Below are 12082 nucleotides of genomic sequence, written 5' to 3'. Positions count from 1 at the left end.
GGTGGCGCACTGCTACAGTGTGCCGCTTGGGAGCGCGGTGGCGCTCCTGACGAGGGTTCGGATCCCACATACAGACCGGTTCCCACTCACTGGCTGAGCGAGGTGCGGGTGCAGCACTGAGGGTTGCGATCCCATTGCCGGTCCCCGGTCCGGTACGGGCGCGACACTGAGGGTTGCAATCCGTTGCTGGACATGAAAAAAGACAAAAAAAAGGAAAAAATATATATATATATATATATAAGCCACCCCGCTTATGGTATTTTTGTTATAGCTGCCCAAAGGGACCAAGACGATGACAGAATAGTTTACCTTTCTGTCTCCCCCAGTAGATTATGGGTTCCTCCAGGGCAGAGATGATGTGGCAGCTGCCTTTTTGTGCTCAGCATCTTTCTCAGTGCCTGAAACATAGTGAAGCTCAATCAATATTTATTGAATGAGTAAGAGATAAGCTCATTTCTTAAATAGGAGAAATATGAATGATGACATTAAACAGGGGGAAATACCCCGTTAGTTGTAATCCAGCATTAAAAAAGAAACACAACACAAAACACAGATTTGTATGTTTGAAACTGACTCAGGTCCCAACATTCGAGAAATCTTTCTTGTGAACCCCCATCTCATTTGGACCCCCAATTTCAGCCATCAATTTTTCAGTCAATTATCAAAGGCAATGTGATTGATTGGAGAGCATTCTGGAGGCATCTGGAGCATTAAGTTATGTGATTGATAATGAATATGTTTCAAATCAGATTTTTCTCCTGTGTGCCAAAATAACTCTTAAAAGAAATTTATGTGTTTAGAGGAATACCTTAACAGCTTTAATTTATTGGAATATTAATCGTTAATAACCCTTATTAAATGATTACTGTAAGGCAGGGTAATAAATGTTTTATGGTTGATCCTTAAAATAGAGAAGCAGTAAAACTTGCCTTCGTGAAACTGGCAGTCAAATTGAGGAAACAATAAACTCACGAAAAGGAAAAAAAAATGATGTTTACAAATTAATATTGTGCAAATTGGGTTTGTGATCTCTGAGGAAACTATGTGCTTGTACATAGAGGTAAACTTCAAAAGGAACTTGGTAAAACCAACTCCTAAATGAACCTCAGTGCCTCAGCATGGACATCTCCATGGACATAATATTATTACCACACAGGGACCGTCTGTTTTCCTTCTCTGGAGGAAGCATTTACCTATCATACTGGGCTGTGCCTGTGAACTCCGTAGCTTCCTCCACTCTCTGAGATTCCAGCCTTGACTCCATATGGAGGTTAACACACTTGAATTCCACAAGCATCTCGTTTTAACACTCTTTTATGAGCTATTATGATTCCAGTTAAGAAAACTCTTTTGGGAACAATCTTAAATTCTCCAGGTTTGAGATATATTGATAGTGTTACCAAAGCATTACATAGACTCTTTAAGGTCTTTAAAATGCAATTATTAACTTTCTAATGATTAAAGGTAACGTACTTGGAGGAAGAAAATCCCCTCTGTGATTAACTCAAGGAGAATCATTTCTGCTTATTGTGAAGAGAGGCGCTTTGTGGAGTTCAGCTCCTCTCCCTGGGAGCAGATGCTGGGTTCTGTCCTGGGGCTGTGAGAGCCCATTTGGCAGAGTCCACCCAGCACAATGGCCCAAAGATGTGACTCGTGTGTACTAGGTGCTCCCTGGACTGACACCATTTGCTACTTGTGGAAATTCACAAATGGAAGCAGAGGTCAGAGAACAAGCAAAACAAAGACAGGTGGGGATTGAGAATGAAATATAAGTTAGCAAAATGAAAGCATTTACCAAGGAAAAGAAGAAGCTCTGTAAAGCCAGAAGAAAAATCAAGATTACATAGTCAGCATCAGCCTGGTTTTGTATTTTACCAAATAAACACCTGGAGAGATGCTTAGAAAGATGTCATTGTAAACAATGGTTCTCTTCAGTATTTCAAGTGTAGGGCTAGAGCTTGATAATCTAACTCATGGGGCTTAAAGTGGCTGGAGTGATGAGATGTGGACTTAATGCATGACAAGGTTGTTTGACGTGTGACACGGCACAATGAGCTGTGCTTTTCTAATTATGAGGCCTGGTCAAGCCTCTCAGAAGGCAGTGGTCACATTGTCTGTGCTGTGTGGGACAGACGTATTTTGGAACTGTGCTGTAGACCTAATCTGATTATCTTCATAGAGTCCAAAATTATTCTAAATGAACAGCTCTCTGCATAACATCTGCCTGTCTCTGCACTACCAGATTCAAGGAAGAGTCACGATGCCATTTATAATAAGGCAGGTGGGTGGGGGACTCCACATGCACATCATCTGTGGTCCTCCATACGCCTTCCTAGGGAGACTGCACTGACCTTGCAGTCAAGATGAGCAATCTGGGACTCAGATGGAATCGCCACCTGAATGAGAGCCACACTTGATGCATACCTGAACTAGGATTTGGAAACAGATCTCACCCCAGAGCTTGCATCCTGCCCCTTCATGTGCTCCCAGCCTCCCCTTTGTTTAGCCAGCATTTTAGGCCACACCATCATAATTGGTCTCCGTCTCTCTCCTGATGTCCACAATTTTATGCACAAGCTGCCATGGAAAAGGATTATGGGGACATTGGAAAAGATCGAGAGTCTTTTATTGATTGTTAAAGACTTGCTGGAGGATGTAATAAACTGGGATTATTCAACACAGAATAGCCTGTGGGGCCATTTAACACAATGCTTAATGGTTACAAAAGTCTGGTGAGTGACACGAAGGAATCAGTTTCTATGGTGCTTTTAGAAAACAGTGTTATTTTCTGTCCCGTTCATTGAGCACTGAGTTGGGGAGCCACAGAATGCCAGTCTTGTGATGAAGTTCTGTACTTACCAATAAGTCATTTATAAACTTTGGATTTTATTTTGCATATTTCAAAAGAGAATGGATGAATGAGCCCTTCTATTTCCTACCAAGATATTATGGGGGTAAAGGAACTAACTATATATACTGAACCACAGGGAGATCTGCATTAAAAAAATCCACACACAGACAGTATGCCTCACTATCAAAGAATATTGTACATTATGCAGACATTTACTGGTACTGATATAAACAATTGGGAAAATGCTTCAATGTTTATTGTCTAGAGGTCATAGCAGTGATAGTCTTGGGTCCCTCCTGGTGTCCTGGCCTGACTATTAATATTGTTTCGCTTCCCTCTTAAAATTGTTCTGGTTCGGACTATAAATCATTGTCATTGTGTTTATAAGATGCCCAGTTCTATGTGTTTTAGGAAGTTTGTCTCCATACGTTCTATTAAACTTTCTGCTATCCCTTCGCCTCCTGCATTTGCTGCTACATATTGGGTAGTTGGCTGTCATGTTTTTGTTTTCCTTTTTTTCTGGCCCAGATCTACTCAGGAGACAGAACTTGAGCCATCAGACAGGTTTATTTACTCTGTTGTAGCTTGTTGGAAGGAAATCTGATAAAAACAATAATCTTGTAGCTCACTATCTTCTCCTAATTAAATCTTACATGTTTTTCTTTTAGTTTTACCAAATATTTTATAGGCATTAAAATATTTCTTAGACCTTTGAAATCAAGTGAATATTCCAATTAAAAACCTCATAAGTATTAATTTATGATTTTGCAGATTAAATGGTTAATTCTTAAGAGAAGAGAATCTATACATTTAAAATATTATTTGGGAAAAAATAGGGTATATAGAAATTTTCTGTTTTAAAAATGTTCACAAGTATTCATGAAATTATTTTTAACTAATTGAAACTAGGAGTGCGTGATCGACAGACTTTCCTAAGGAGAGTGTAAGGACTGCTGGAGGCTTGGGCTGGAGTAAGGACAGATTAGACACTGAAGTCTTTGTCACTTTGAGCTAGAACCCTTACACAAATATCCAGTTAATGAAGCTCCTATGGACATAGAGAGATGGAGAATTCTGGGTGCGAGTTTTGGGCTTGCAGGGTGCAGTGCATGTTAATGTAGAGCTAGTAATTCCCATTGAGGGAGAGGTCAGCACATGTCCTTTGGTACAAGTTGTTCTACTTGAATCAGCAAATCCACGTACATAGTGCATTTTCAGCAGGTCCTATTCCCCTCAAAGAAGGAAGGAATCAAATTTGCTGGAAGCAAGTTTCTAGCCTACTGGAAGTGTTCTGGTGATAGCTTTCTTTGTGTGAGGGGCTCAGTGACCGAAGCCCAAAGCCTGGAGGCTGCAAGGCTCAGACTGCCGTGCACGTGATCACTAAGGATGTGCGTGGCTTCAACCCCTTCCCCACCGCCCCCACCACACACACAGGAATCTGGATCACAAGCTTTTTCCTACAACTCTTCATTGTCTCCCCGGTGGCTGTTGAAACCTAAACTCCTCAGTACGAGCTGCTCCCCCAGCCTATCCTGTTGATTGATCCCTTCTGTTCTGACATCGGCTTCGTTCCATTCCTGGTGACCCTCAGCTTCTTCGTTCAGGCTGTTCCCTCCCCCAGGATGCTGTCTCCCCCTGTCCAACCTCACACCTGCCCTTTCCCTGAGCCTCTCCCTTCTGATTCTCGCCGCCCTGGCCCTCACCACCCTTGTCATCAGTGTAACCACTTGGTGGTCTGCATCTTGTTTTTCTCCTCATGCTGCTCTTGGGGTGGAGGACTGTGTGTCTTGGTTTACCAGGAAATACCCAGTCCCCAGGTCAGCCAGGCAGGAAGAGGTCAGTAAGTGCCTGACAGTGGAGGAGTGCTCTGGCTGGCACTCAGGGCTCAGTCTGGTGCCCAACATCATGTTTTGTCCCAGACCCACTAAAAGGAGTACAGACCCTTATGAGATATGCAGAATGCGTAATTCATGAATTAGCTTGCAAAGTAAATACTGATGATCTCTTTACAAATGTGTGTGTTTATATTAATTTATACAAGGGCACTTCAACAAGTTTACAAAACAACAGAATTAAAACATAATACAAATTTTCATGAACTTTTCGAAGACTCCCAGTATAGTAAGAGAGTTATTTTAAATAATTAATGACCTATATGTTGATGATTAACAACCAAGTGCCAGGCACTTGACATGCGTTGACTTTGATTCCACCATGATACTGCATATTGGGTACCATTACCCACATTCGAAACAGAGGAAACAAAGAAAATATGCTGTTGAATAACTTGACTAAGTTTATATAGCCAGTAGGTGGAAGTATTGAGCCATATATACATACACCCCTGTCCTGCATGTATGTGATACACACATACATACATACACATGCACAAACATGTGTATCTATCATCTGTCTATCTAGCAATCATCTATCTGTCTTTTAGTAGAAATCTCACGGAAAGAATTTTAGTCAACCAATGGCGTTTAACCCACACTTAATTTAATTTAACTTAAATTTATTTAAATTACCCACTTTTAAATACCTAGGTGAAATTAGATTTATTTTGGAAGCCTCGACAGCATATTTTCACATAGCTATGACAATGGAAACAAGGTATGCAATAAAAGAGAGTCTAAAATCTAGGAATGCTCATGGAAATGGTTTTATTGTGATGGACACCAACAAATTAGGGAACAGAAAACCTCTGGCTCTGTGTCATGTCTAAAGATTGTCTCCATTAACTGATTTTCTTTTTGTGAAATAGCTGCTATTTTAAAAACTCAGCTTGGCTGTATTTATGCTTCTCAAATTCTGATCACATTTAAGCTTGATATATGTATGTTGGGTCATTATTATTATTATTATTAGAAGTTCTATTAAATATGTTATTTACAGGGATATCATGAGTAAATTGTGAAATAATAATACTAATAGCCACCATTTATTGGGATGCTACTATGTCCAGTCCCTTTAGTCCTTCCAGCCTTGCAGACTAGGTCTTTAGTGCCCCCAGTTGTCATGCAGGACAATAAAGCAGGTGAGATTTCAATGGTCCAGCCCGGTGCAGAGCCACAGCCTGCCAAGGCTTCATACCCAACCATTTTCCATCCTTCCTTTGGCAAGGCAGCCTTTAATTGCAAAAGAGTTTGTGATAGAGTTTTATTCTAGTAAGATTTCTGTAGAGTTGGAAATTGGAATTCCTTTGGGTCCTTAATGTCCATCTCACTTATTTAGATAAGTATTTTTACATTAAGAACCTATCAGTGATCTGGTCAATCATCAGATTGAACTGTATGAACAAGGTGCACCCCCATATTGATGCTTTAGTCATTGGTATGGAAAGCTTTGTTTGGATGCTCAGCATTTGCTTTTATATCGTCAAAATCTTCTCAAAAGTTTTGATGCTTTTCTCCTTCTCATCACCTGTGTTTGTTTATATTGGGGGTCTCTTCTCAGAACTCCCATCTGTGTGATCACTAGATGCAAGTAAAGGTGTGAACAGAAATTCTTATACTGTGAAGGCATAATTCTTATTAACATGACCTAGTTTATAGAGCACTCTGTAATTCATAACTCAATACGTTTTATGAACATTAGAAAAAACAGCTTCTCCATGCATGTATTTATATATAAGTTGACTAATACTCATGCCTGTTTTTATTCCACATCAATTAGCAACATGCCTTCTATTTGTTCATAGCTCTCTCTCATAATAATAGTGTATAAAGAGTCCCTCAGATCTCTCATGCAGTCACATCCAGTGTAGATGAGAAGGCAGTGCTGAGTCATGACTTGTTCAGTTCACTCAGGAGTGACAGATACTAATTTGTAGTGAATTATATTTTAGCAAGAGACAGAACTTAAGTAATGGAAGGAAAAAAACATGCATCTTATTATTCTGCCTGGTAAGAGTCAAATGTCCCCTACCAGTGAGAGATATTTGACTGTTTAACAATTATTTTTGCTTTTTTACTGTCTTTGGAAAAGGAACAGGATGCTGGCTGAATTTCAAGAGGCTCTGATTTCCGAGAAATGGAGCTTCCTGATTTAACAGCAGGCCATACAGTCAGGGACCTGTCATCATTCTGAAGGGTCCCTGGGGGGCAGCAGGGTGTGCTTACAAATGCCATTCAGCTCCCTGACCAATGTGACCTGTAATATGGGGTGCATTCGAGAATGACATATACTATACACTGAACTTCAGCAAATTCTTCTTGTTTTCTCAAACAGGAGATAAATGTGTTTGAGCATATCTGTCAAAAAAGTGGTTCAGGGTGGTTTGGAGAGGTGGCAGAGGCTCTCTGTGGGAAAAGGAAGCTGTGGACCAATCTGCTTACTATTACACGGTATTCCCCTTGTCTAGGAAACCTGAATGGGAGACGGTTCAGCGGAGTGGACAGCAGACATGGAATAGAGCCCCTGACTGTCACTCATCCGCACCCTGAGGCTCTGGTGGGCACCATTTGAAATAACGTCTCTAGAGTTGGGTCAAACTCTTCCCAACCATGTTCTCGTTTACTCTTATCCTTCCACCTCGCGCTGTTCCTTCTTTCCGTATCCCTCTTAATGTCTTTGATAGCTATGGGTTAAAGCTTCCTCTGGTCGTTTGTCATTTCCTCTAGGAGGTTCTAAAATCCTCCTTAGCTTGCTCCTGAGTAAAACCGCTTACCCCTCTCAGTGAAATGTGATGACTCTGCCGAAGAGCTCACCATTTTGGTTTCTAAAGCACTGTTCAGAAATCCAAATCATATTCTTGGATCTTGCTAGCATATTGATTGTTTTCCTGTAGACCATTATTTTTTGAGTGTAGTGCAATGTTAAGTGGAGAGGCTCTGAAATCAGACTGTCTGGATTCAGGACCTCCTCCACCCCAGTGCTAGTTGTGTGAACTTGGACGAAGTATTAAGCCTCTGAGCTTTAGCGTCCTCATCTGTGAAATGGAAAGAAGAGCACCGCACCTACCTCTATGGTTCTTGTGAGTTTAATGAGCATGGAATGTAAAGCCTGCAGCACAGAGCCTGGCGCATGAGACTTAGCACTCTGCAGATATTTTCTGTGTTTTTGTTAGACTCAGCCTCAGGCTGGAAGAAACCATGGCAGATCTTCTTCCGTTTGTAGCTGCTTGCTTTCCTGACCAAGACTTGTTGGATACTAGAGATACTAGAGAAAAACTACGTGTTTCTCATGCTATTTGTCCTCAAGGTAGTAGCAGAAGTGGGCAGCTGTGAGTGTGTTTGGTAAATCTTGGTGGACTCTGCCTCATACTCACGGACATGTGCCTATAACCTTAGCCCCAGGCTAGACATTCTCTGTCCCCATGCGCCTTCTCTCCTGGTTTTCTGCATCTTAGATGGGCTTTGTTGTTGCTGTCACTGTTGAATGATGGTTTTTTGCTTGTTTACTTTTTTCAGTATAATGCTTAAACTATAATCTGGTTTTATGAGTCTGGGTATAGAACATATTCTGAAATGATTTAGCCTTTTCTTTAGAATTAGAAATCTAGGTGAATATTCTCTCTGCACACCAAATATAGTTTTGTAATTGCCCTACGTCTTTGCTTTAGAAGTCTGCTTTAGCAAGTTATCCTCTTTTGGAGACTCATAGTAAACACAGATTCAAAAATCTCCCCAACATTTTCCTTATGTTTCAAAAACACAAGTTACAGATATATAACCTGCTGTTATATGACCATCTCTCCAGGATATTAAAGCGTTCTATAACAGTAAATTTATCTAACTTCTATCTTGTATATTTTAATGCAATTCAGGTTTTTTTTTTAAAATATACTCTTTCAGATTAAAGCAGCAGCGATCTAAGAATATGTTTGACATTTATAAATTAGAATCGGTTCTTGTTGAAATCTCTCTGTATTACTTGATGTGCTTAAATGACTTAACAATATAATGGACTGAAGGGGAAAACACAATACATAAGCCATTTAGAATATTTGTTATATTTTTAAAATGTAAAGGTGACTTAAATTGAAACATTTTGTGTTGTTATTGACTATATGTATTGATGGAAAATTGGCAACAGTCTTTCTGGACAGAGTAGCAGAGTAGACAGTGCCAACTCTGTGTCAATATCTGAAGTCAATGGCTATATTTAGGTGAGCCTGTTGTATATTTTATTCTTAACATCAATGGCTCGTCTTGCAGCCCAACATATTTTTAGTTGTCCTGCCAATAACATGTTTATTGGTGCAATCCAATTGGATCTGGTAAAGTTAAAGGCCAATTGAATTGCCCCGACAAACTAATTGTCCCTGAAAATGTGTCCTTGTGGATATAGCTGTTGTCTGTATCTTTCCATTAATTTTGAACACCAGAGGTTATTGCCATAATTACCCTAATTGCACCATAAAATGCAGATGCTTACTGATTGAATGGAAAGTTCTTAGAAATAGAGAAAAGAGTAAGAATCAAACTTGGTCATTAGAGTTTTTAAAAATAAATATTAAAGCATATCTTTGTCTCACAGGGTATTATCTGTCATCAGTGGGTTCAAACAGGAAGTCAAGAAGATAATTTAAATGCTATATGTGAAATTCAGTTGATAATCTTTATTTCCTAAATTCCCAATGAGCTTGATGATTAAGCTTTGTCATAATTTTGTCATTTCTCAATCCCTCCGTTTAAGCTAATTATGAGACCAGAAAGTGGCAAGGCAATAGCTCCATCTCAGGACCCTTCCTCCTCAAATGGATTTCCTATCGACAGAAATAAGAAAATAAAGATTGATTCTCACGATTACATGGTCACCATAGTAACAGGAATTGCTAAAGCTAATTCTAGGCATAAACCTTACAGCTGCAGTTTTTGTTCCAGATTTCACCAGTAAAGAACATTTTTACAGTCCTTAGTAAAAGCTCAAAAATTATGTCAAAGTTGTCATACACATTTATATAAGTCAGAGAATTTTGTTGTCTTATACACAAAGAAACATGACAGTAGACTTCCGTATTCTAAATCACATTTCATCTTTTTAACCTTATTTTTTCCCTGTCTTTCTGAAGGCTATATGAGAATTTGCAAATAAAGTAATATGTATTCCTCTAAAATATACTGCTGCAGGTTTTTGATGGTATTAATGTCTTATTAACATGAAGTCTGATTTAGCTAAGGATACTTAGGTGTGGAATCATGCTGGCAGTTTTCCATCATTGAGAACTTCTGGGTGACACTGAGTTCCCCAGTAGCTTAATCACTAAACTGCTTTCAGGGCTTCCCATTTATCCTGAAACAAAACTGTGTCTCCTCGGAAGACATACTGAGCCGGCAAAGCAAACCAGGAATAGCACCTGGTTGTTGAGATTTTTCTCCTTTCTTATTGCTTCCAGAACCAAACTTCGTGTCATCTTACGACATTGGGAATTTCACCTACTTCTTTTTCCGAGAAAATGCTGTGGAGCATGACTGTGGAAAAACTGTGTTCTCAAGAGCAGCCAGGGTCTGCAAGAATGACATTGGGGGACGGTTCCTTCTGGAGGACACCTGGACCACGTTCATGAAGGCGCGTCTGAACTGCTCCCGCCCTGGGGAGGTCCCCTTCTACTACAACGAATTGCAGAGCACTTTCTTCCTGCAAGAATGACATTGGGGGACGGTTCCTTCTGGAGGACACCTGGACCACGTTCATGAAGGCGCGCCTGAACTGCTCCCGCCCTGGGGAGGTCCCCTTCTACTACAACGAATTGCAGAGCACTTTCTTCCTGCCAGAGCTGGATCTGATCTATGGCATCTTCACCACCAATGTGTACGTAGCTTGAAACAGTTTCTTTTCCTTCTCTTTTACTCATTCTGAATGAGTCTTTTGTTCTTTGACCTTTGAGGTTTTAAAGTTGCTTTGAAGGAAATCTTTCTTATTTTTCTGGGCTAACAGCCAAAAAAAATAAAAAAATAAAAAGACTTTTTTGTATGAATTAAATGTTGGACGAAAATATGTGATTTGGTAATTTGTGAGATTGATATTAGGAAAATAAAACTAATCGAAAAAGCTTTATCTGTCTTTAGGTAATAGTAATATCAAAATATTCCATTATAAATTTCTCTTTCTTGATTTTCCAATGTGTTCTGTGCACTTTCTGAAATTCCAGCACACTTTAGAAGATTTTCTTTCTTTTTTTTTTTCAATATGCAAGTCATGCATTTGTGCATAATGAAGGCACTGTTATCTGGAAAGTCTGATCTTCAAGATAATATAACTCTTGCCTAAACCCCTTCTCGTAGATAAAATGCACATTCTCACTTTGCCATAGCTGCATTTTAAACCATTGTTTTAGAACACATTTTGTAAATGGCAACTATATTTTAAAAATATTATTGAAAAAATTATAGTATTTTTTTCTTTTAGTGGGATACCCCTAACTTCAGCAGGGACAATATTTGAACTGGGTAATCCATACGAAGTTTCCTGATCTTACATTCACTCAGTCTGGCAAAGTACTGTATAACCCCCCAGTTCTTTTGCATCCTTAGCTGGTGTGCTGTGATAAGACTCGGCAAGAGCACAGCCCACCCCCAGGAACTAAAGAACACACTGAGCCTGTGAGCTCCACTTTCTTCCACATTGCCAGTGCTAGTGATGATTCCATACTATGGCTTCTGCTTTGGATCACCTTTGAAATCTCTAATCTGGTGGCCTAACACTGTGGACACAAGCCAGTTATTTGTATCCAAAGCAAACGATCTTAATCTGGATGGGTTCAAAGTGCTGATAAATGTGTAGGGCAACCAACAGTCCTGGTTTTCCTGGATTATCTCAGTTTCAGCATTGACATCAGCCTTGCATCCTGGAAGACACCCTAGTCCTGGATGAACAGGGACAGTTGGTCACCCTATGATGTCTGCTCTGCTTTCTGTGTATTTTTCATTTACTTTTTTATCTCTTGGGTATCCAAAGCCTACCCAGGAATTGTGTTTCTAGAGGGTCCCTTCACCAGCCCTTGACCTCCTTGCTAACCTTTCCTTCCTGCTCTTTCTACGGCTGAACTTAATTGTTAATGCTCACTTGATAACAACATTTTCCCCATCAAGTCTTCTTTCTGACAGGAAGGTAGAAAAATAAGACTACTATGGATGGCTGCACCCCACCCTCACTCCATCATGACATCTTTAGTATTGTAAATCTGCACTAGAGGTTATTTTTCCTCCTTGATTAGTTTTTTTTTTTCTTTTTTAAATCAATTTCTGGTTTCTGAAGTTGATTTGCTTTCCAAAACCTTGTTTAAGA

General features: G+C 39.8%; 1 protein-coding gene across 1 annotated transcript in view; it reads left to right on the top strand.

Annotated features, from left to right (window-relative positions):
• Nucleotides 1-7944: 7944 nt before the first annotated feature.
• SEMA5A (sema domain, seven thrombospondin repeats (type 1 and type 1-like), transmembrane domain (TM) and short cytoplasmic domain, (semaphorin) 5A) overlaps nt 7945-12082 on the top strand; it is a 161904-nt gene continuing 157766 nt past the window's right edge. The window contains exons 1-3 of the mRNA XM_008578111.1: nt 7945-8053; nt 10164-10393; nt 10524-10606. Coding sequence (XP_008576333.1) covers nt 7945-8053; nt 10164-10393; nt 10524-10606 — 422 coding nt within the window. The remainder of the gene's footprint in view (nt 8054-10163; nt 10394-10523; nt 10607-12082) is intronic.

This window comes from Galeopterus variegatus, unplaced genomic scaffold, assembly GCF_000696425.1.
Source record: "Galeopterus variegatus unplaced genomic scaffold, G_variegatus-3.0.2 Scaffold1632, whole genome shotgun sequence".
Lineage (NCBI taxonomy): Eukaryota > Metazoa > Chordata > Mammalia > Dermoptera > Cynocephalidae > Galeopterus > Galeopterus variegatus.
The sequence above is the reverse complement of the archived record's forward strand: the minus strand, read 5'-3'. Positions and strand labels throughout refer to the sequence as shown.